General features: G+C 41.8%; 1 protein-coding gene across 7 annotated transcripts in view; it reads left to right on the top strand.

Annotated features, from left to right (window-relative positions):
- The window catches only part of arhgap40 (Rho GTPase activating protein 40), a 29,634-nt gene extending 4,055 nt beyond the window's left edge, over positions 1-25,579 (top strand). For 3 of the 7 annotated variants that reach the window (XM_074642336.1, XM_074642354.1, XM_074642344.1), the window contains 14 exons: positions 9,433-9,665; positions 11,682-11,902; positions 12,522-12,600; positions 13,706-13,854; positions 14,639-14,804; positions 15,396-15,487; positions 16,027-16,104; positions 18,277-18,436; positions 19,091-19,173; positions 20,702-20,908; positions 21,132-21,275; positions 21,509-21,660; positions 22,025-22,080; positions 22,702-25,579. In XM_074642336.1, the coding sequence (XP_074498437.1) occupies positions 9,433-9,665; positions 11,682-11,902; positions 12,522-12,600; positions 13,706-13,854; positions 14,639-14,804; positions 15,396-15,487; positions 16,027-16,104; positions 18,277-18,436; positions 19,091-19,173; positions 20,702-20,908; positions 21,132-21,275; positions 21,509-21,660; positions 22,025-22,080; positions 22,702-22,808 (1,927 nt within the window). In that variant the 3' untranslated portion in view covers positions 22,809-25,579. Of the gene's footprint in view, positions 1-2,802; positions 5,654-8,547; positions 9,355-9,432; positions 9,666-11,681; positions 11,903-12,521; positions 12,601-13,705; positions 13,855-14,638; positions 14,805-15,395; positions 15,488-16,026; positions 16,105-18,276; positions 18,437-19,090; positions 19,174-20,701; positions 20,909-21,131; positions 21,276-21,508; positions 21,661-22,024; positions 22,081-22,701 lie in introns of those variants that run through there. The other 4 variants (XM_074642316.1, XM_074642327.1, XM_074642371.1 and 1 more) reach the window with 4 other exon arrangements.
- Positions 25,580-25,959: the final 380 nt, after the last annotated feature.

Genomic DNA, 25,959 nt, shown 5'->3' with positions numbered 1-25,959 from the left:
GACGGATAAAAATGGACTGATCCACAACAGGGTGATCCACCCACACACTAAGGAAATATCTACATATATTTATCGACTATGCCTTAAAACTCAAAAGTGATGCAAGACTTCGTTATGGCTTTAAATTGCTGTAACGTTACGCGACTACAGCGGGGGGAAAGCTCACTCCGGTACGCCGTAACGTTACATTTTGAAGGGAAGACGTCTGGTAGTCACAACAACAAGCGGCCGTGGAAGCTTACGCAAGCTAACGTTTGTTTGAATTTGAATCGGACATCCATCCATCCATTATCTGTAACCGTTAACTGTTGTTGAGGAATCGCTAACGAAAAAGTGTCTGGCGGCGGCGGCCATCAAGAGCGGCTCACGTAACTTGAATGTCGATCGGAGTGTCAACCAAACAGACCCTGGTCAACCAAGTCAAATCACACTTATGTCTAATCTAACGTTACCAATTTCATAACAGGTGATAATAATAATCAAATCTCATACTAATACGTCATATGATAATGGTATCTGGTGGTCGGACTCTGCAGGGCTCTAGTATAGTAAACAATAATGTACAAATAATGCGAAATCTACGTTGCTTACAACGGCTGCCAATGCAGTTTTGCCCCCTGCATGTGCACGCACCCTGTAATGTTTGTATACAAGAAACCCGTCTACTCTACTCTGCTCCACTCTCCTGTTCCCCCACCCGCCCCTTTCCCTCGCTCTACTTGCCAAGAGGTGGATCAGCAGGCCATGAGACTGAGCTGGCTGTCACATGCCATCTGCAGGGTCACACGGTGACATGCCATCACGTTCTCCACTCTCCTTTTCCTCTAGGCATATCTGTGAGCTGAGCGGGATTGTCAGCGAAGGTGAGAAAGGGCTTAACTTATCAGGAACAACAGTCAGAGATGATTCAAGGGAAAGGAAAAGACACATTTTAAGGAAGGATGTGGCAAGAGGGAAGTCACAGTAGAGCAGATATGGTGGTTTTACTGGACCTACATCAAGGTGAGAGTGAAAGGAGTAACTAAGGGACACAACACTGGGGATATCTCAGAGACTTCTTCATTGTTTTAGACTATGGGGGAGTTTCTGGGAGGAGCGAGGAATAAGTTATTGTGAGTAGATAGAGAGCTGGCGAGGAAACAAAATCCCAAGAGGGATCCCCGTGGTCTCCCTAATCTATGTTGATCTGGTTAGAGACAAAGTGAGTGTAAGGCGTGACTGGGCTGACTGCCAGAGAGCTGAGGCAGACTACTGATCCCACCTGACACAGTGGAGAGCCTCATTTGATTTCAGGCACACCACATTAAAATGTTAATTGATTCTGTATTTAGTGATAATAATGGAGTTTGTTTCCGAAGGACAGTGGATACATTTTGCAAATATATTATTACCTAAAATATATCATTCTATGTCTCCCCAAAACTGGCAACTTGAGGTCCTTATTATGTTTTCGGTTTGGTTTGTTTGTCAGCAGAATTACGGAAAAACTACTGGCCCGATTTTAATGAAACTTGGTGGACGGGTGTAGCATTGGCCAAGGAAGAACCCTTTCAATTTTGGAGGGGACTGGCCGTGGTGGAGGCCTGCTCTCTGAGTGCCCTTCTAGTTGTCCTTTAAAGCCAGGGTCGGTAATGCTGAGAAACTAGCAAGAGTATGCTATATTTTTAAAATGATCCAACCCCAAAACCCAGCTCAGTGCTGCCAACTCCTTTCCAATGAAGGTAGCTCGCAGCACAAGCTCCAAAAGTCCCTAAAACTAGTGAGAAAGTTGCCAAGTGTTGCTGACTTGGCAACTTTGTGTCCCTCCAAAGCCACTCCTCCAAAATTATCATTATGACCGCAATCAACAAACATGGCTGTTGTTAATACTCACAGCTGTCAAACTAGCAGCTTGTGGCAGAGTCCGGTGAAGCACAATAAGTGCACGGGCAGAGTGAACGCAGGCAGGCAGGTAACCTGAATCAAATGATTGGACGGGTTTATTACAGTCCTGCGGTAGCAAATGTTCTCAATGTCCCAGCAGTTTTAAAAAGCTTTTGCTGTGAACAAAGTCTGAAATGTCACATTATCAGATTCACACCATTGAGTAGCTCACATATGTTCCTAAAAACAGTGGATAGATTTCTTATAATCTTAAGATTACCCAACACTGCTGTGGTTCAAAGTCCAATCCTTAAAGCTGAGCTCTCAAGGCTCTCTCCTAATGAGACAAATTTAGTAAATCTCATTGGAATTTCACTTGGACGTCGATTATGACGTCATAATAAACCCAACATCTGTCTCAGCTCAGTTCAGCACCAAGTAACCTTTTGTGCACCGACCAACCCACCAGAAATCCAGCTAAATGACAGAGGTCAGGTCAGAGCCACTGAATTTCACTAAGAGGGTGACCTTCTCTGCCTCTTATCATCTTGAGTGTGAAAGTGCCCTTTTCAAATGGCAAATCCAAATTATTTTTCTTCAAACATTCGCTGTATCTGACAAGAGAATGCAAGACTAATTTCTGAGCACATTTCATGCACAAAGGCAGTTTAATATGTTTTACTTAAAGTATATAAAGGCATTTATTGATAAATAAAATAAAATAAATGATAAATGATAAATGATAAATGATAAATAAATAAACAAATTAAATTGCATTTCATCAGTAATACTCAAAGTGCAATTTTAAGTAGGTTAAAATTGTAATAATTTATTTTGCAGTTTGTTCTATCTGGAGGGTTCATATTATAAAAGCAAGTCCAATAATTACATTTTGGCCTTAAACCGTGTCAAACCATGTGATGTCCAAACGATGTAACAGAGGACACACGTTGTGTTATGGGTTGTTTGTCTCCACCCTACTCTGCCTTGGGGTTCCTCCCTCTTTTAGGCCTGATCCGAAGTTCAAGAGCTACTGTCATTTCATTCCTGCCTTCAAAATTGTCTGTGGACAAGCTGAGACCGTCCTGCTATTCATTGATATGCAGCCCTGCTGTAAATAAGCGACAGTAAATTGGATCACGGCCTCCAGTTACTGACGACAACCATAAAGACAAAAGACCAGAGGTCAAGTACATTCTTGTGTTTGAGTAAATCAGTAAATGAATAAGTGAGCATGTTGCCACTAACACAGAGGATGTTTTCCACTTTTCTTTGCTCCACTGGTGGAAATAAAGAAGCCCCAGCATAACTTCATCCATACTGTCAGTTAAGCCGTCCAGCTGGCCAGCCAGTCAGTCAGTCAGTCAGTCATGCAGCTGTTGTGCCCTCTGCTCAAACAGCCATTAAGACAGTCTCTCCCCTCCGTCTGTGTCCCAGCCCCAGTCAGCTATTCAACCACTCAGCTCCTCTCCTTGCCGGCCCCATGCAGACCTCCTTTCCTGCCCCAGGATGCGATGTCGTGACGTGCATACCAGCGCAGTGAGACCGTCCTTGTTCTAATGTGTTTGTGCACTGAAGAGATTGCAAGGAAACAGCTTGCCAGGGGCAGGCAGCTGCTGCTTCCTACAGCTTGCAGCAGTTTGGGGGGGACAACAGCAGGATGCCGTGGGGGAGAAGTGGCTCGGCGGCCCTGCTGCTGCTCTCGGGCAGAGCCATCGCGTGGGCCAAGGCCAGGTAGGATCAGGCCTCTGCTGCCGCTGTGGTCTCGGGGACTGTTTGGGACTTGAACCTCATGTATGGATTAAGCTGCTCCACTAAACAGTTTTCTTCTGTGTCTCCACATTTTTGACTTGGCCAGTCAGTGCAACAGTCTGATTATCATTTTTAGGTACCCATGGTTTTGGCTCCTTCTTGATTTTTTAGGGACTTTTGTAGAATGTAGATCTCATGTGTTAACCATGCAGATCCGACATGCTGTGACAGGGTTTGACAAGAAACGCTTTCTCAAGGCCGTGTGAGAAAACTGTTGCATTCTCCGCAAGCTAAGAGGCTTGCAATGGAATTCAGCCGCGAGGATTAAACACTGGGTTGCTGCTTTTCAAGTGGATTACCGTATTCCTTGACCAGAGTTTGCTGGTTGGGGGGTTACTCTGTGTTGTTTCCCACAGTGTATAAAGTTTCCCACAGTGTACGGAGTTTCAACGTAAGACAACAGTTTGACATTTGGTTCATTCTTCTCTCAGAGTGGATGGTTTCCTGTTGATTCTCTGTATTTGTTTGGGGCCCATTCAATAAGAAACAATCCCAACACCCTGACATTTTTCAGTAGTCCCTGTTTGCAATTGTCCTTTACAAAGTAGCATGTGTTTTGTTTTGTGGTTGAGCTTTATAACTCGCTGGCATGGTGGAGAGTATTATTAGCAGGGTTAAAAATAAGACAATGCTGCTTTTGCTCTTGGTTCTTGAGGCAAAACAAGGGAGCTTTCTTCTTCTTCTCTTCATGGTATGTCCTCTGAGAGTATTCCCTGAAGCGGTTGCTGGCATTTACTTATTTTGAGGTCATTTTATTCCAGATACATTTTCAGATAGAAAGCCGAGTCGTGTGAGAAACTGTAGAAGTTGAAGTATCTGGTTTTCTCGCTTTTCTCCTAATCTCGCCGGGCAACTGGTTGAGTCTGTTTACATCCTCAGCTGATATAAAGGTTATCATCAGCATGACAAGAGAGAGTGAAAAAGCAAGGATGAGTCAGTGAGGGGATGAGGGGTTGAGGGGTTGCGGTGCTCCCGCTCACAGACAATGCCGACGGACCTGTTGCACTTGAGGAGCTTCTTGAAATACTTTCTTTATGTCAACCGTTTAGTCGAGAGCTCAGGTATGAGGATGGACTGGGATGTTAGCCACGCATGTCGCAATAAGTCGCTATCTTCGGCATATAAGGCATTATTTGATTTAACGCACCAACGTCATGAGCTGTCACGCCATAAGTATGTATGCTATTTGATTTGAGATTACCAGTTTGGAATGCAAGCTCGAGCACAGAAAAGAAGATCTTCATGCTTCGATCCGTTTGATTAACTTACAATAACAGCAAATCAAAGAGGTGATAACATGCCTCGTCTTTTCAACAAAGACCCCTTGATTAATTAGCTTAAGTAAAGCTTTTACTAAAAGGCCAATAAAGTGCCTGAGGTATACATGTGAGTGTAGTCAGCTTTCACCTATTAGACCTGGACTACAACAAGGGTCATTGTTAGGTTACAGCCCAAAGTGCGTTTAACTCGTCTTTAATAGGGTCAAACATTCCTGTTTGAAGCAGACTTGACAGCCACCATGAGGCTTGCAGGTAGGGTGTGTCCCCTCAGGGTGGCGAGGGAGGGGACAGGTGTGAATGATGTGTCGATGTGAGCAGTGCGTAGTCATCACTCCCTCCTGCATTCCAGCTCCACTCAGCTCACAAACACGCCAGTCATCCCCAAGCCCTCAGCAAAAGCCTTACGGCAACACTTCCTCCCAGAGCACAGAGAAGCCAGAGCAGTGGACAGATTGAAACCACTCTCACATGGTGTCCAACCACAACAGGACTGGATAGGTTTTTTGTGTCGGATTGTGAATTCTGGATTCCGTTAGCGTTTTGGATAATATGGGTGGCAGAGAGGAGGTAATGCTGAGCAGGCTCGGGACCACCATGCAGTTCCCACGCGCCAGGTTGAACCGCTTCAGGCTTCGTTCCTCCCCAAGCCCAGCGAGGAGCAAGCGCGTGAAGCCATCCTCCCTGAAGAAAAAAGCCAGGTATGTGTGATGAGATGGGGCTGGAGCTGGAGCTGGATTCAGCAGGGTCAAATTCATAAATGTTTTGGTGAAAGTTTGGATGTTGTCTGTGCTTGAAGTGACGTTGTGTAGATGGCACACCTTGTTGGTATGACGGTGAAGACATTATGTCATTCAGAAGGCCTGCAGGTGTGGTATGTGTAGTTTATGCTGTGGAGTCTGTGCTTCCCAACTTTCTGAGATCTATTCTGACATTTGTCCTAGCATTTAAAACATATGGTAACTGTACAGTAATTTGCAGACAAACCTTCATTTGTGGGATAGAAAAAGTCATTTTAATGTCAAAATAATTCTCAGATATATTCACATCATTTAAATCTAGTTTGCATTTCCCTGAAATTGAAGTGGATCCAGCTGTGAGTCAGCTGTCTGCAGACCTCTGATCTCTCTGGCTTGATGTGTTTCATCCATAAGAGCAGCAGGCTGTGTGCACATGTTGTGGCGTTGGACAGCTGTGTGTGAGAGATGTCGTGAGCCAGATGTTGTATGAAAATAGCAGCCTTTATACATATCTATATTCCTCATAAAGGATGCATCAATGCCACATTTCTCTCCCCATACTGATTCCCATATATAAACTCAAGTTATTGGCTAATGTTGAGTACTAATCAGTAGGGCTGTGTATTGGCAAGAATTTGGCGATACGATAAAGGGGTTACGATTCAATATATTGCGATACTCTAAGTAAGGCGATATTTTGCAATTTTTTCATCTAATTTTAGGAAAACTGTCATAGTATAAAGAACACACCACAATATGCATAAAATCTGTTTTTATGCAATCACAACAGTGGGATCTGCATTTGCATTTATCACAGTCCCTGTAAAATCCAACATCATAGCTGTACTTTCAGAGGGCCCATACACTGAGAGGGCACATATCTTTGAAAATGAAATAAATTATTGACTAAACTGTAAACTATTAATTAAAAATCAATACAGTGTTTTTGAGAATTGATACAGTATCACAAAACATAATATCGCGATTTTCGATTTTTTTTCGATATTTTCTTACAACCCTAATAATCAGATAGTAAATACTATATTTTCTTTTCCTACTCAAAATCTGTGTGGATCTGACGGAGATGCTTCTCCTCTCTGTCTGTAATTCACTTCTTATGTATAAGCGTAGACATTCATACAACAATGTCCATATAGGTTTGTCCAAATTTTAATAAAAGGCGGTTTATACAAATTGTGTTGTTGCAATCTAAATGAGACTAGAGATGCACTGATACTGGATCGGATATCGGGCCGATACTGACTCATATAGATGGATTGGATATCGGTGACAATGGGGCCGATCCATTCAATTCAACTCTATGTTTATATACTGTATACATTATATACTGGAAATTTAATTCCTGTTAATTTTGAAGATTTTTTTACCAAGTTGCTGGTATACAATTTATTATTTTAATGATAAATAACAATGAAATACATGTATATCTATGTATTTATAGGTCACATTTTGTTTTACAAAGTTAGGAAAGCAACGGTTATGTCAAGCCAGATGTTGCCTTACACGGAGCCCAGGTATCGCTATCGGTATCGGGACTGAAAAAGTCTGATCGGTGCATCCCTAAATGTGACTAAAAAACAAAGTGGATCCATCTAGAGCTGAAACAATCTAGAGCAGAGGTTTTCAAAGTGGGAGGTGGGCCTCCCCGGGGGCTTCCAAGCAGTTTCAGCGGAGGCTCAGTAAATGGAAGTGAAAAAAGATTACATTAGTTATCAGAAGAAGATCACACAGAATAGCCTAAATGTGTGTGATTTGGTTAAAGAGAGTTCAGAGATACAGTAGTTTTGGGAATTTTACTGCTTTTCCCACTGTCCCAGAGTCAGAAACTAATAAATGCCTTAGCACAGACCTAGCGTGTTGGAGAGCTACGGTGGCCAACGCGAATGTCCCTCTCTAGAGCCACCTGGAGCAGAGCCAGTGCGTAGAGTGTGTGTGTACGAGGGAAGTGAGTGGTGAAGCAAGAGAGAGAGGTGGCGACGGGAGCGATTAACGTTATCGACTCTGGCCCAAGCAGAAAAAGTTAACAGAGTTTGGTTTGTCTGTTCTGGGCTACTGTACACCCATCATACATCCCTATGGACATCAGAGAGTCCAAATCCTCCCTTCAAAATGAAAGCACCATAGAGTAACTGTGTAGATGGCACACCTTGTGGGTATGACAGTGAAGACATTATGTCATTCAGAAGGCCTGCAGGTGTGGTATGTGTAGTTTACGCTGTGGAGTCTGTGCTGCCCAACTTTCTGAGATCTATTCTGACATTTGTCCTAACATTTAAAAGATATGGTAACTGTACAGTAGTTTGCAGACAAACCTTCATTTGTGGGATAGAAAAAGTCATTTAGATGTCAAAATAATTCTCAGATATAACTGTTTCTTAACAGGAAGCTCAGGATGATGTTTGTTTTTCAAATGAATAGCCCCCAACTCTCACTGTATGTTAACAGAAAACTAGGAGTGGACCTAATGTTTCAAAATAAAATTTAATTCCACTCAAATACTACTTTCTAGAAGTCTATTCCGCATTTGCCTTTAAGATTTCTGTATTTTCAGCAATGCTTTGGGCAAGGGACTCCTTTTTCCTAACTTTGTTTGAGGGGAGGCACACAGTTGCAAACTTTGAAAAACCCTGGTCTAGAGCTGAAACAATTGGTCGATTTACAGAAAATTAGTCAACAACAATTAGGATAACTGATTGAAATGACAAAGAGGCTTTCGATGAATTAAGTATCTATTGAAACTCACATCTCCTGACTTCACAGGAGTGAGTGAGTTTCAATAGATACTTAATTCATGACATAATTGAAACTCACATCTCCTGACTTCACAGCCCCCCCCCCACACCCCGTCTCCTCTCTGAGATGCCACATGGTTTAACACACCAATACCTTGATGTGGAACTTAATCTGATCTGGCTTCAACTCACATGTACTGTCATCGGTATGGCAATCTACCAGGCACATCTCGATCATTGCATCACAGCTGAAAGCTATTTTTGGCTCTGATGCATCGGACAACTATGATTTCATTGTCTGGGCATAATAAGCCATCTGTCATTCCTCAGAAATGGACGAGCGTGGTTTGGTATGTCTCTTGAGAATTTGCTGACTGGAGGAATGTGACTGAACCACACAGCGATAGAGTTACTCAGCTCGCCACTTCCTGTTTCTGTTGATCGCCAAGTCACATTTTAGTGCCAGAGGGTGCAGCTGAGTGTGTGCCTTTGTTGTTAGAGGACAGTAGTACCCTTTGTTGTTGAGTCCCGGCTGCATTTTTCCTGCTTGTTTTTGGAAAACACTCTGGGATGATTTAATTTTCTTAAATTGTATTTCATTTAATTGTCTTCCATTGTTGGAGGGGATGCAGTCCTGTATCTGTTTCAGTAGATGGAGGGGTGTGACCCATAGGAAAGCAGATCTCACATTGTTACAGTGACATCTAGTGGATCTTCAGGGTACTATGCCTCCAGGCCACATTCTGCAAGAACAATAGAGAGAGGACCCCCCTTTGTGTCCGCTCTCGCCATCGCTCTCCTCACTCCGGCCCTCCCTCCTTCCCGCTCCTTTTGTCTCTCCATCTCTCTGGGCTCTCCCGGCTGCTCCATCCTCCCCGCGTCGCTTCAGCCTTCATTCCTGCCGTGTTTGTATGCGTCTTTGTGTCTCTGCCCGTTGGTTTGCATGCATGCGTGCGATTTCTTTACGTGTGTGTATGTCTGTGCCAGAAATCCCAGCCCCACCGAGATGAGCGTGGAGCCCTGGGCCAGCCCGCAGGACCAGGCAGCCGCTGAGCACGACGCACACAGCACGCACGCGCCCTCCTCCCAGGATCAGGAGCAGGAGCAGCACCCCGACAAACTCTGCCTGGACTCGTTCTGGAGTGAGGTGGAGACCATCCGACAGGGGAGTGGCTACTCAGACCTGGACTGCAGCAGGAGAGACTCCAGACAGTCAGAAGGTAAATACTGCAAAATCCTGAGTTGATAGATTAAGGATGGATATAAAGAGAGCTGTAGTAGACTACAGTAGTCATCATGATGTCTATGTGGTAGAATTACACACCAGCAGTGTTTAACAGCTGCTGCTGAGATCCGCCATGAAATGATGCATTCGCCATGGCAACGTATCAGGTTTCGCTCATGCAGCAAAGGAGCTCTCTCATCACCATGACAACACTATCAAACACTTTGTGGCAGAGAGTGTTTTATGTGCACAAGAAGCACAAAGCCATTCATGATGGGGATGCTCTTTTATTATGTCCATTCATTCAGATTGTGTTAATTCTGCCCTTTAATGGATCTTTTGATGCTGTGTTAAACGGAAACACTCTGGTTTGTGGTGTGTAAGTGTGTCTACGCCCCATTATTATCATTTTGAGAGAGTAAACAATTATATGCTCTTTCTCATTGAATTCAAACAGATTACTAACTATTATATTTAATGCACCAGCTCTTCATGAGTTCAGATTTAATCTGGTTATATCACATAAAGTGGAGATTTACACATCACTTAAGAGAGATTAGTTGTTACTAAACATTTACACTCATTAACTGCCAGGTGTAACTGTTGCGAATCTCATCGGATTAACTGACAAAGCTAACCTTAGCTTGCTAATGTATGACCCGTTTGGAGTGAACAGGTATAGAGATGAGATGGAATAAGGTTAACACATCTGACCTGACACTTGTTCAAAATGCGGTCGAATGACAATTCACAAAAATAACACAACATGCCTCAAATAACAAAACTTTATGCCACTTTTTGCTAAATCACCTAATAACATCACTAATGTCATACTTCTCACTCTGAAACACACATACTGTATTTCTCCATCTATGAAAACGTAAATAAAGCAAATTCACCTACTTTTACTTAAAGACTGGCAGTTATGTTGAAAATAGGGCTGTCAATCGATTAAAATATATATATAAATATATATTAATCGCACATTTTTTATCTGTTCAAAATGTACCTTAAAGGGAGCTTTGTCAAGTATTTAATACTCTTATCAACATGGGACAAATATATCAACAAATATGCTGCTTTATACAAATATATGTATAGTATAATTATTATTGTAAATCAATTAACAACACAAAACAATGACAGATATTGTCCATAAACCCTCACAGGTACTGCATTTAGCATAAAAATATGCTCAAATCATAACATGGCAAACTGCAGCCCAACAGGCAACAACAGCTGTCAGTGTGTCAGTGTGCTGACTTGACTATGACTTGCCCCCAAACTGCATGTGATTATCATGAAGTGGGCATGTCTGTAAAGGGGAGACTCGTGGGTACCCATAGAACCCATTTCCATTCACATATCTTGAGTTCAGAGGTCAAGGGACCCCTTTGAAAATAACCATGCCAGTTTTTCCTCGCCAAAATGTAGCGTAAGTTTGGAGCGTTATTTAGCCTCATTCGCGACAAGCTACGCTTGGCACCAATGAATTCTTTAGGTTTTCTAGTTTTATATGATACCAGTATCTTCACTCTAGCTTTAAAACTGAGCCTGCTACAACCTAAAAATCACAAGTTGCGTTTAATGCATTAAAGAAAACAATAGCATTAAAAATAATTTGCTTTAATGCATTATTATTGTGTTAACTTTGACAGCCCTAGTTGAAAATATTGTTTACCCCACTAAAACTGTTATATTTGGGATGTTACAGCCTGTGATGCGACAGTCACTTCCTGTTTACGCAGTCCATCACTTTTGATTGGACAACAGATGTTTCCTAGCTAGTTTGAAACTAGCTGGTAGTAGTTACCACAGACTGAAGAGGGATTTTGTGGACAAACCAAGTTGAGTCATCTAGTCAAAATATTATATATTACATTACATCAAAATGATCATTTATATTTAGATAGTAAAGTTCAGCATCTTAAGTTGCATTATATCTCCATGTTGTTGCTGTCGTCCCTGTGTATTTACATGTTGCCTGTTTGGATCTTTCACTTTGTCTCAGAGGGAGAACAGGAGGAGCAGTGGTTGGCCGATGCTGGTTTGTCGACCCTCATCAGCGAGGACAGCGAGGATGTAGACAACGCGTTGCTGCTGTCCACTCTGACCCGGACCCAGGCCGAAGCCGTCCAGCGTCGACTGGACTCCTACACGCTGTCCCTCCGCAAGAGGAACAAACCGGCGCCGCGCGACGTTCGCGAAATCTTCCACTCCCCCATCGCTCAGGTCAGCACTTTGAAATATAAAATATCCATTTCCCTGGTGACTGTCAGGCCTCAGTGAGGGACTTTCTATTGTTCCACTGTGTTGTTCTGTCTTGTTCCAGCTGACCAGTGACAATAAAGACAAATCCCATGTAAAGGCCATGCATTGTCTGTCTGAGCAGCCCTGAGAGGGGAATAGAGACACCGTTCCTCTGATCTGTATCAGTACTTTATCAAAGGAAACACTCTCTGTAGCCATCTCCATCTGCTCAGTGGACAGTATAAAACATTACCTCTATTCCCAGTGGTGGAGAAAATATTACAGGACGGATATTTTTAACTAAAGTTGGTCCTTAGAGAAAGTGTTGTCAAATGTGCACACAGGACATCTATTGCATGTCCTGGGAGAGAGATCCCTCCTCTGTTGCTCTTCCTGAGGTTTATTCCTTTTTTTCGAGTTAAAGGGGCTTTTGGGGTTGTTTTTCCTTCTCTGAATCAAGGGTCTAAGGACAGAGGATGTCATATGCTGTACAGATTGTAAAGCCCCTTGAGGCAAATTTGTTATATTGGGCTATTTAAAAAAATTTGATCTGACTTTGAGATGTATTTGTGACGTGTCAATAAATGCTCTCTTTCACCAGTCTCGTCTGCCTGAGTCCCAGCGTAGTGACGACACGGCCCACCACAGCATGGCATCGGTTGGCAAATCACCACTATCAGGTAAGAGCTACACATAGTAGTATTACAGTAAAACTAGCAAGTAACTAAAGGGAATAAAAACAATTGTGAATATACACGCATGGCACAAAAAGCAATGGCTGCAATTGTTTTAATAATCTAATGAGTGAAAATAAGACTTAACCCCATAACTGGTAGATATGAACAAAGTACCACTTGTACATAGGGCTGTCAAAATATCAGATTTTCACGATAACGATATTATCGCCATACCTATAGAAAATAAAAATGATAATAATAATTCTATCAGTCAAATTCATCTTTAACTGTTTATTGTGCATTTTGTCAAATGAATTATACTCAAAATATGAGTGTAGAGAGGTGGAGAGAGTAATCATAACTGTATATATAAAATGATTTAAGAGGCGCTGGATTATGTACACAATATTATCATATGTATACGTCGTTAATACAGGGTATATCGCAACCCTACTTGTACACTTCCATTATTTTATCATCCTTCCAACTACTCAAATATTTAGCTACAAATGAACCGCCTTATATGTCTTTAAAAAGACATTCCTGAAGAAGGAGTCAGGTGAGCAGCAGATTTGTGAGGCCCCGATCAAGGATTGTCTGTCGGGACCAGGCCACGGCCCCGTCATCTATCTTCTAATTGGTTCAGATTAATCCCCGGATAACTCCTCGTCTCTACATGCAGCTGCTGGAGAAAGTCCCTGTCCTCACAGTGCTGACTTCACCAGCCAAATCTCAAAGTTATTGAATAGTATTCAGGTTTTTTAACAAGGAAACTGTCATTACAAAAAAGTGGCTCATGTGCTGCTTTCAAGAAATTTACTGAGAAGTAAATCTTGTAAAAATATCTTAGAAACAGTGACGACTCTAAAGGATACTTCTGCCAAAGTTTTTTTTTTCTAATGTATTGTTCCTCTGTTCTTGGGAGATAGAGTGTGTGGGTACATTTCCTCATATCTGTGGACTTTTTGTTTTACCGGTGTTCTTCCTCTTGTTCCCTCGTGTAGCGTGCTTTTAAATTTTATTTTTTGTGACTTCTCTACAGTGGACTTCCTCAAGTGAACTAATAGATTGGAGTTTGTTTGTTTGTGTGTGTGTGTTTCCTGCTCAGCTGTGACGCCGGAGCATCACAGAGGCGCTCCTAAAGAGGAATTCTTCATAACCGACATAGCTTACTGCGAACAGGCCGTCATCTTCCTCAAACAGGCCAAACTGCCGCAGAACAACAGCCAGCGCAGAAAAGAGGACGGCACCCTGCCTGTAAGCAATCAAACACTTTCCCCTCTCCTACTGTAGGCCCCGCTGCCTGCAGGAAAACTCTGGTATTAAGTTTGAAAATGTTATTTCACATGGGGAACTTTGTAAATGTCGCGGTGGTGTCGTGAAATGGGAAGACAATTTGCAAACGGGGCATAAAGGGGAAATACTGACATATGTTTCACTCATTTCTTTTAGTGGGTGTGAAAGTACATCTGAAATGTATTAACAGAAAACAGGACATGAAAATAATTACATAATTTTTGGGAAGGCAAGGTACATACATGATAAATGATAACCTCTGTTAACAGTTTGGTTTATGTACCTGGATGGAATTTATATTGTTGGTAATGGAGGAAAAGTAAATTGGGGCTTTAGGGCTCAAGAGGTTTTCACTAAACGTTTCGCACATATTTGGGGTTTTGGGTCATTTTCATATAAACCTGTTAAGACACACAAATGTTTATTGTGAGCTAATATTCTAATCAGCCCCACTGTTGGTTGGATAACAGGCTTAAGCAGAATAAAAGAATGAGGGAATTAGCTCGAAACAAAAGAGGAGTTGTTGTGTCACAGAGTCCTTATTTTTCTATTTCAGGCTAAATACATTTCGAATTAGTGGTTTTATATCACAATGAGTATTATGTAAATTATTTGACACTGTTGCCGTTTTTTTCTTCTTTATTTCATTCTCTCTTCCTCTGCTATTCTTCTTTGTCTTTCTTTACCTTTCCAACTCATCCCCTCCTCTCCTCACCTTTCTCTGTCTTCACTCTCACCTTCTCAGCGGGTGATCTGCCCCAAGTGCCGTCTGGGAGTGACTCGTATTCAGGATCTCTCCCACTCCGACATGAAGAAGGTGCGTCAGTTGGCGCTCATCGACATGACGGCGCTGTGCGACCTCTTAGAGCTGGAGGTCAAAAGGCACAAAACCAGCAAGAGAAAAATTCCAGGTATGGCAGCACTCGCGCACAAAGAGAGCACTGTACACACACACACACACAAGGAAACAGGCTGTTTTTTTCAGACAGTAACATTTTAACTATGTGCAGTGTTTATTTTTTTTGTCTGTTCTCATATGTTTCTGACTGTGAGCCAATCAAATCAAACGAAAACAACGACTCAAACTAACACTTGACTGGTTGTCTGCAGCTCTATTTTTACACAAACTGGCAGCTTTCTAGTCTTTCTCCTGTTTCTCTGCAGTCTGGAATTTGAATCTAAAAATACTCTTTACTAAATATTTTACATGGTACCTGTCTCTCTAGACTAAACTATGGTGACGTCCGTTTGTAGTACATTAATAAGTAATCCGAGCATGTTTTTAGTAGGCCATTGTTTGACGCACTGCAGTTACTTGATGTCGGCACACTCATATACACAGAATTACTCGAGCTATGACGTGGCAGTATGGATATGGACACACACACACACACACACACACACACACACACACACACACACACACACACAACACAGGAAAATGTCCCCCTAAATGTCAATGTTAGGCAGAGGATAATTGAATGACACTTTTTCTTTGACAGAAAGCACGCTGTACGGGGTGCCGCTGGCCACGCTGCTGGAGAACGATCAGAAAATTAAGCCCAACACCTCGACTCCTCTCTACATGCAGGCGGTAAGAACCCCAAATACATCTGTGTTTGTATATGACCTTAACAAATCAATTAAAGAACAGTACGAATTCCAGATGTTTTTTAAATGGATTTAGCCGTTTCAGATATCTATCTGTGCTGTATGTGGGCTTGAGGTGTTAAATTAGCCCATTATCTAAACAGTCTCTGAAATCATTTGAGCTTTGGAATGAAGCCTAATAGCAGATATCAGATCTGCTATTCTCCCCTGTTCTGACACAAGATGACATTTTGCATCTTTTTGACCGTATTTTGTACACTGCACGTGCACCATGTACTCAGATAGAAGCACATGAAACAACCTCAGTGTCCTCTGAATGTGAAAAGCTCTGACCACGCCCTGCATATAGCAGCAGTTACTGAGAATGACCAGCAGAGGTGAGCAAGAGATCCCTATCTACTGATTCTCTGCTAATGTCTCTCTCTCTCTCTCTCTCTCTCTCTCTCTCTCTCTCTCTCTCTCTCTCTCTCTCTCTCTCTCTCTCTCTCTCTCTCTCCTTCCTTTCTCTCTCTTTCTCTGCAGTTGTTGTCATTTTTGGAGAAGAAAGGTGTCGATTCGGAGGGGATCCTGCGGGTTCCAGGATCTCAGTCCAGAATCAAGGTACAATATTTGGATCCGCACATTTATTTCTGTCACACAAAGCTGACACAGGACCAAATTATCATACGCTTTGCCCGTTTTTTGTAATCTTATGTTTAAAGCAAAGAAATGGAAAAAAAAGAGTCACTCACAGCCTAAAGGGCAGCCAATATATCGACACTGTTAAATGTCAGAAGTGCTTGAAGAGCAGTGAAGAAAATCAAACAGCTTCACTGAGTTTAACTATAGTTGACATTTAGAAAAGTCCAATGAGACAAAATCAATCATGTTTTTTCACCTTCTGATACTGTATTTAATTCAGCACAGGTGCTGTAGACGGTGAATCAATGAACCTAAAGCAGACAGAAGAGGGCGCCATTTAGCATCAGGACAGATCACCGGGATAGATCAGTCAGGTGCTTGAGACAGATATTGGATTTGACAACAGTGATCATTTAGAGAGAGTAATATTTTGGTAATATTTTGGCACTAACTTTTTCATCTTAACATCTTTATGGTGATATCGGTGGACCAAAGTATTACACCATCATAATAGTATTTCTTGTTCCCAAAATATTTTTTTTTAGAAATCAAAATACAAATTTCCTAAAAAGAAAATTGTTGAAGTTAAATATTTAATAAAAGTTCAACTATCGATGTACTATAGTTCATAGCTCATATCTTCTTTCAGACTAGTGGAAAGAAAACATCCAGAATACACATTTAGGTGTTTAATTTACTATACTTTGTCTATTTGTGTCAGTAGATTTCTCCTAAATTCACCAAAAGTAAGCATTACAAAATGCCTCATTTGCATATTTAAGCATCAAATAACAGAAAACTTAATGTAAGTAATCAATTGGGGAAGTTTCATGGTGGTATCTACAAGTTAAACATTTTACCCTATTCACCTGGGGTGTCTCCCCTTAACAGAGCACAACTTTTGGTAACACTTCATTTTACAGGTCCACAAATTTCATGGTAATTAGGTGATAATTAGCAAGTAACTTATTTGAAATTTCTTTGGAATTACTGCCAAATTACCCCAATATTTACCTCAAAATTGATAAAAAATTACTTTATTCTAAACATTATTTAATAATTATATTCCGCTATTTCCCAATAAGCAATAATAAATAGCTGGTAATTTATTTAATACATTTCCAGGAAAAGAATACCACGTTAATTGATATGCTTTATTTCCATGTCTGCTGATAAATAGATAATGATTAGCAAATAACTTCTTTGATATTTTTTTAAAAACTCCCTGAATCATTACATTAGCCACCAGGTTACATTTGTGTAGACAATAAGTCACACAGTGGTGAGATTTGTGCTGATCAGAAGTGTCTTCTATTAGTTTTAGTTTTCCACCTCCGATGAAGAGCAGCGCACAGCCGCTTCTCAAGCCGAAGGGCCCTATTTTAACCATTATATGCTATTTTAGCATATAATTATTAAATCATGTTTATAATTAGGTCATTTTCAATACATTTTGAGGTAAATATTGGAGTAATTTGGCAGTAATTCCAAAGAAATTTTAAATAGGTTACTTGCTAATTATCACCTAATTACCATAAAATTTACGGACCTGTAAAATGACATGTTACCTGACTTTCTTCCTAATTTTAGAATCACTAATAGAGGCAGAAATCAACAGGAGTCTATGCTTTTAATCCAAACCTCAAAATCCTGCCTGAAGTTCTTATAAAGTATTTTTATGAAACGTAAGAAAGCTGTGGCCACCTCTGTTAGCAACAGGCTGTAAAATAAGAACCAGTAACACAAGATAATAGTGCTTACTGTATATACTCTTATACACGCCTAAGACACAAACAGAGACCGATAACACACTGACAAGCAATTAGTTCTGACCTCATGCCTGTGTTAATTTGATACTAATGTGTTTTAAATAGCTGCTCCAGAGCCATGTCAGCCCTGTGAATGAGTCTCCACATCTTAAGAATTCAAAACGTCACTGAAAATGTAACATTTGCAAACACTGGAAACTTTATATATGACATTTAGACTCTCGAAAGCCGTTATTCATCAGCCATTCACACAAAAATGGTTGACTACAATAAAATAATTGAAAAGTGTTGCATTAACTCGCTTGACATTTGTAATGTCGGGGTATGTGGAACAGATCGTCTGTGTTGTTCTGAAAGCATCTCATTGTTTTCTAACCTGCAGCTGCTGCAGCAGAACTTGGAGACCAACTTCTACTCGGGGCAGGTCAGCTGGGATGACGTGAGTCCCAACGACGCCGCCACGCTGCTCAAGAAGTTCATCCGGGAGCTGCCCGCTCCTCTGCTCACCCCCGAATACCTCAACACCTTCAGCGCCGTCAGAGGTCAGTGTGCACAGCAGGCCAGACCTTTGATAGATCATACAGTGTATCAGGATGCAGATGGGTGTGTCTATATGAGTGACTTTATTGTGCTTGTGTTTTCTTATCCAGCAAGTTGCATATTCACTTTATAAGTCAGGCATACCCAATGATTCCTCTTCTCTTCCTCTACATGACTAATGCTACATGCTACATGGTAATCTGCTCAGCAGGGTTCACATCATAATTACCTGAGTCTCTTCACTGTGATGCTCACCTTTTCTGCTCCGGCTGAGCATTAAGATGAACAGGTTGATAGCCTTTTTAAGAGGCGTCCCTGCACGGTGACAAAGCAGCTGTAAAAGATCTGCTATTTTCACATTAGTCTCACCTTAATAACAGAACGGGACTGATATTAATACGATCTGATTGATGACTCACTGATGTTTAGTTTGTGAGTGCAAAGTGATAAACGACATGTGACCACAGAGACATAAGCTAACAGAGCTAATGGCTGCCTGTCACAATGTCATTAATCTTTAGATATCCCATTACTCTTAGAGGAAATGAAGAGGATGTGTGGATGTGTGTGTGTGTGTGTGTGTGTGTGTGTGTGTGTGTGTGTGTGTGTGTGTGTGTGTTAGCCCTGTCTTACCTTGTTCTTCCCTCTTCCTTCAGACATCACAGAGCTCAGGCAGAAACTCCATATGTTGAACCTGCTCATCCTGCTGCTGCCTGAGCCCAACAGGAACACACTGAAGGTACACACACACAAACACACGTACACAAACACACACAATGCTCGATTTCTACAGAAGAAATTTGCTTTGGCCACGTGAACACTTTTTGTTTAGATTGTAATACTTCCTGGTTCTTATGTGCTTCGTCCAGAGGTGGAATATAAATAAACACATTAAAGGGAACATATCATGCTCATTTCCAGGTTCATATTTGTATTTTGGGTTTCTACTAGGACATGTTTACATGCTTTAATGTTCAAAAAACAAAAATGTTCTTATACTGTCGGCCTGAATATATCTGTATTCACCCTCTGTCTGAAACACTTTTTCATTACGTTTTAGCGCCTGTCTCTTTAAAAAGCCCGGTCTGCTCTGATTGGCTTGTGAGAAAAATAAGGTGCACCTTTGTAAAAGTAGTTCTCAAACCGTGGGCGGTATATACTAATGAGCCTGTTGTGACATAGGAAGGGGAGCCAAATCTGAAGGGCTTGTTGAATCACATGTTTTCTGATCTTGGCAGCCCACAAAAAACTGATTGGGTTGTCTTATTTCACAGTTTGTGGGTTGGTAGGCTCTCCAGATACCCAAATGTATGTGGACCTTTAACTCATATACTGTACTTACACTCATTTTTTTCCAATTTGAGGTTCTTTACTTGACTATTTCCATTTCACGTGGGAAATATTATACTTTTTTTACTCCACTACATCCATTTGACAGCTATAGTTACTTTAAAAATTAAGATTTTTCCACACAAAACAGGTGAACTTTGAAAATATGATGCATTGTTGTAGCTTTAACTACCCAGCAGTATATAAAACATTTAAAATGAACTCCACTGTCACAAACTACAACAGCAAAATGCTCCTTTGCACATGGTAATAAGGATCTGAATATTTCCTCCACCAGGCACACACTTGATCTCCAGGCACAATATAGGTTTGGATATTTAGCTACTAGAAGGAGTAAAAAAAAACTGTAATTTTACAGGATCTATAAATGACCCTAAAGTGTTGAACTAGCCTTAAAGCGATGTTTAGCATTCTCCACACCCTACATGCTCTTAAGTTTGTCAGAAATTCATCCCAAATTCCTGAAACTGGACATACAGTACTAAAGCACTGTTTCATAATGCGTTACTATGTTGTTCTGCTCTTAATCCACATTTTAACACTCTGCTCTGATCTGTTATATAACAGCTTGCTGCGTTAACCATGACTCATTTGTGTGCCGTCAGCTCCGCTTATAGCATCCAGGAGCATAAAACCCACCTGAACTAATTACTCTGACTCCAGTGGAGGCAGCTGAAACTTACTGTGCATTAACATACTTCTCAGTGGAGGCGTTACGGATGATTCAGACACTGTGATAATTCACTTTACTCCATTTTGTGCTTCGGCGTAAGTGGCCCTCTCAACGTTCACACATTGCTCAGTTGAAAGTGAGCGAGTGTTAAAACTGGAATGTTACACCTCCAGGTTACATGTAATATGAAAAACAGATTTGATTGACGTATCGTTTTGCACGTCTCCATCCATGTGTCCTTCAGGCTCTCCTCGAGTTCCTCAGTAAGGTGGTCTCCAGGGAGAAGAGGAACAGGATGAACCTGTGGGCCGTAGCAACCATCATGGCTCCCAACCTCTTCCTCCATAAGGCCGTCCCCAGCAGGCTGACTGAGGGGGCAGAGAAAGGACACGCGGAGAAGGCGGCCGATGTCATGAGGCTCCTCATCCGCTACCAGGATGTGCTCTGGACGGTAGGAACACCCACATATTCAACCTTTTTTACTGCAGAAACATAATAGTGTCATTATTTGGAGGCCATTTTCTACATGTTCTACAAGTTTTTGAACAATTTCTCAATAATAATCATAAGTTTCCCTTATTTATTTCTGGCTGCACAAAAATCATGTTGTGTTCATAATCCTTGGCATGAAAATCCGTCACAAATGTTGCGTCATGCTCTCTTTTTCTCCCCAGATACCTAACTTCCTCATGAGCCAGGTGCGTAAGCTGAATGAGAACAGTAACCGGCGTTACCAGTTCTACGATCGCCGCATCAAGAACCTGCTGAGGAAGATCCACACAGACAGCCGCGACAAACCTGATAAAAACACCTCAGAGGTGAGCTGGTTAACCCTGTGCTGCTTCACACACACACACACACACTCCGTCGGTAACAGCAAAGTTCAATAAAATATACGGTTTAATTACAGCCATACATTACTACAACAAATCCCAATTCTTGTGGTGAAAACTCCTCACATATGGATTATATCTGGAAAAAGGTGTGCGGTGTGGAAACGTCATTGTTTTACTATCCAAAGTTAATACGGTGGTTTCTTTTTGCCTTGCAGCATTGCCGTACGGTTAAGATCCAGGTCGGGGATCTGGTGAGCGGCACCATGGAGTTCCAGCTCAACATCAGCTCCCGAGCCTCGGACCTGCTCGCCCAGTTTCACCGCCAGTCCCCCCGCAGCCCCGACAATGGAAAGGGCAAAATGCGAAGGTACAATACTGCACACAGTTTAAATGAACACATGCTAATGATGACTCTTAAAGCAGCAGTGGGTAGAATCGGAGCAAATATCATTAGAAAAAGTTATTTCAAGAACACTTGAATTACAATATGCTGAAAGGTTATTATGGAATTTTTTTCCGATGATGCCAAAAACATTCTGCCTACTGCAGGTTTAAGCGTAATTTTGTTACCTAACATGCACAGCCATTAGGTTTAAGCTTTTTTTTCTCATAGTAGTAAAGGTGTCACTTTGTCACCTGATGAATATTTCCCTTTAGAAAGACATATTATGTGCTTTATCCACCGTTATGAAAACAAAAGTATGCTACATAGGTGTTCTATGTCTCAACAGAAATGGCTCGGTGGCGTATCCAGACTGTGCCCTGTACGAAGTGGGAGGGAATATTGGTAAGTCGGAAGTATTTTCTCCTGCCGTGGCAACGCTGACATTTGCATGTCTTTCTGCTTGTTGAGCTGATGAGGGTAGCGAGGTCTTACGTAATGAACTGTGCAGGCGCCAAAGAGACATGAGCAGCAGTGCATCTGCAGTTATCAGAGCAGACAAATGCTTACCACACATGTCTGTGCGCTCACAGGAGAGCTGACACAGTGAACGGTAAAGAATTAAACGTGTTCTTGCATAACTTCTGAATCTGATTATTGAATCACTGTTTTGATATAAACAAGTCCTGAATTGATACTCGAGCTGAAAAGAATTGAACCATTAATCGAATAGTTGATTGACAGAAAAGTTATCGGTAATTCGATAATTGATGCAACATTAAAGTCATTTTTCAAGGAATAATTCCCCAAAAAGGGGAAAAAGCTTCTTAGTATTAGTATGTTCTTACATTAAATAGGTCAAACAATGAATCGGCTAATTGAGTATAATAATAATAATCGGCAGATTAATCGATAATGAAAATAATCGTTGCAGCTGTAATTGAAATGTAAAAATCAACCCTATTTTTAATATTTAAATTCCAACAACTGGAGCTTTTAGTAATTGGTTGTGTGTGTTTTCTGCAGGTGAGCACTGCCTGGATCCCGACACACACCTTCTGGATTTGTACAACAGCAACTCTGGAGGAGAGTGGGTCATCAAGCTGAGACCCAACGCCAGCAGAGGGCTGTGAAGGATGGACGAACAGCTCGGGGAACAGGTTGCCGACGAAGGACAAAGGCAGAGCCTAAAAAAAAAGATCAAAACCACGCAGCCCTCTCTTCTCGTCCTTTTCATCCTTGGAGCAACAAGGGAGAAGGAGACAGATGGACAGATGGAGGGAGCAGGAACAGATAGATGGACAATCTGCCAGGAGCAGAGCCTAAGAACTGTCTATGATCAGATGAACACACTTTGCCCTCCTTCTCTTTCCCTCTACCTTTCTCTCTCTCTCTCTCTCTCCATCTCCCTCTCTCTTTTTCTGTCTTCCTGCAACGCTGCGAGCAGAAAGCCGCTGACGTGACTCATTACTTCCGACAGAGAACCTGCCGCATGGAAAAGAGAGGAGAAGAGAGAGAGAAAGAGCGGGTGGGCAGTTTGGTTCGCCATCTTTTCTCTCAAGGAATCACCTCCAACTATGAGCGAGCAGATGGGGATGCAGAGCACCTCTGGCTACAGAGACCACAGGTCCGACCCCCTCCTCAGGCCAGCCAGACAATGTGTTTTCAAATCATTGGTTCATTCATCATTCTTTTGAAGACGTGATACAGGAGCTTTCTGCTCATATTCTTGGCTAAACTGGCGTCCAATCCGGCATTGGGCACAACATTTTGAACACGTTTTATACAAGAGAAAACAACCTTTATTTTTGCAATTGCAAATTCATCCTCGACCTTGGAAACAGCAATTGCCCTACACCAGTTACGGAAACCAGGATTCCTGTTTACATGTTATTAAGTAAATCAGTTTACTGGACTGTAACCCGGTCACCTAACTGCATATAAACACAGTGGCTGTAGTAGATATCCACTTGGCTTATGATATGGACAGAAAACTACAGTATCACGTCCAGCTTTTTTAATTACTGATGATTAAAAACCAGCAACGAGACAAAAAACATATTGAAAACAGAAAGCTAGTGTGGATCAGAAGCTAACCTGGAAACGGAGCGGGGACTCCAGCTCTTTGTAAGCACACAGCCACAAACGGATCAATCAGTTAATCAACTGACTCATCCCTCTCCATCTGCTTTTTGGCTCTCCGCTGACCGTTCTCCAGCTCCGACGTTTTGATCACAAAATAAACAAAGAACGGGGGATTCCTCTCAGTATTGGCTCCGTTCCTCGTCTGTCTGTGCCATTCAAAGAGATGAACTGATATCTTCTTATCTGTGAAACCCTGCGATCTCCTTGGCCACATAAAAAAAAAAAAAAATCCACGGACTTCCAAGGACCCCTGGTCTGTACAGAACAGTGCTCAAAGAGACGTTTCTTTTTTTTTATATATATTACCAAGGGATTTGGTGTCACAACCTCAAGGACAGTGATTGCACCTCTAAAGGGAGTTGTTAAGGACACAGTGAAGCTGGTCTTCAGTTTTTAAATGAATGGAGCCGAAAGTGCTGAAGTGACTCTTCAGGGGGTGAACTGGGATTATTGTTGTTATTTATATGAATGTAATGCCATTGTTGCTTCTGTATTTGATGGATATTCTGTAGGCTAGAGAGACTTTAGGATAACGTGGAGTTTGCTGCACTCAGTGTAACAGTATGTTGTGTTAAGTCGCCCATACTCAGTGTGGGAATTTGCAGTGTTCTTGTACATATTTCTCGAGTTGTTTTTTCGATGGATCCTAAACAGTACAGTGAGATAAATGTCATGTGTAAGTATTCATTCATACAACTCAGCTGTGAAGAGCAAAATCACTGCACTGTTGTGACACAAGCAGCAAATGAATGTGTTGAACATGTTTTGCGCTATAGATGCGAATCATTTACTCCCTCGCAGTCGGAGCCATGTTGGGTGCTCCGCGGCCATTTTGTGGGGAAAGTGTCTCGCACTCAATAGATGGAGTAACGACAGCCGGGCCCCGGCACCGACATCCATCAACACCCTCCGCTCCATCTCTGTCACCTCCCTAATAATGGACCATAATGGCGTGTGTGGCGCATGCATCAGAAACACGCCGAGGAATCACATTTCTTTGATAAAGGAGAAGCTAATAAATGGCTGTTATAAATTCTGCCGCCCTCCCTGGACCTGACGACAGCAGCGGTGTGTGTGTGTGTGTGTGTGTGTGTGTGTGTGTGCATGCATGTGTGTGATGAGCTTCATTACACAAGTCCAATTGGCCTGTCCCAGGGTCCCGGGCACAGTTCAGTGCCTCGGCACAAAGCGAGCTGATGAAACTGCCTTCTGCTGACAATCAGGATAAACTAGGTCACCTCTGAAGCAGCATCCCAGAGGGCAACGCAGTGTGCGAGTTCAAACACCCCCGAGGAGGCGAGCACACGGACGCGTATTGTGTAAACACACATGACAACACACAACACGATGTGGAGTCACCAAAACAGGGGGCACGAGTTCACACCGGTTTTTCTGTTGTTTGTGTTTGTACATAATGTGAATGTGTTTGTGTGTGAGAGAAAAAGAAGAAGACGCTTCCTTTTGGTGTGGATATCTCTGAAACAGTGTTATCGATATCATCACCCAGGGAGACTAAATGAAGGATATTAATGTGATCAAAGTGTGGTTGTGGACCTCTTATTGTCTTCATCACCGTCCAGCTTTTATTGTGGTGAAGATTTTTAGACGTCAGTCAGCAGCCGACGTCCGAATGTATATTTATGCCCTTTATTACACGAGTCATTGTTTTTTAATACTTCTGTGAAAATAGTATTTGCTGTAGACAGGAAAAAACAACTTTTGAAAAATGTTTTTGTCAATAAATGTGAATCTAATGATGTGCTTAACGTGATTTATTCTTCCAATATGGGGTAATGGGTGTGGTAGAAAAGATGGTATCAACAAAAGGATCATTCATCACTCTTTAGTGAATCTGCAACTGCATCACACAAAGAAGCAAACATACACACCTACAGTATATATGTGTGTGAAAACAGAAAATCTGTAGTGAAGTATTCTGCTGTAATCAATAGAGAGATTAACCTTGTAATGTGTGCGGGTGAAGAGGCCAGCGCTGCTCAGTCTCTTGATTAATCATCGCCACCGTTCCTGGAAAAACCATTCGCAACTAACTGCCTCATCAACTTTGATTATTCAAGGTCTCGGCGTGTCCAAATGGCCGCCTGAAAGACAAAAGGGAGAAAACTGACGTGTGATATG

This window comes from Sebastes fasciatus, chromosome 1, assembly GCF_043250625.1.
Source record: "Sebastes fasciatus isolate fSebFas1 chromosome 1, fSebFas1.pri, whole genome shotgun sequence".
NCBI lineage: Eukaryota > Metazoa > Chordata > Actinopteri > Perciformes > Sebastidae > Sebastes > Sebastes fasciatus.
The sequence above is the reverse complement of the archived record's forward strand: the minus strand, read 5'-3'. Positions and strand labels throughout refer to the sequence as shown.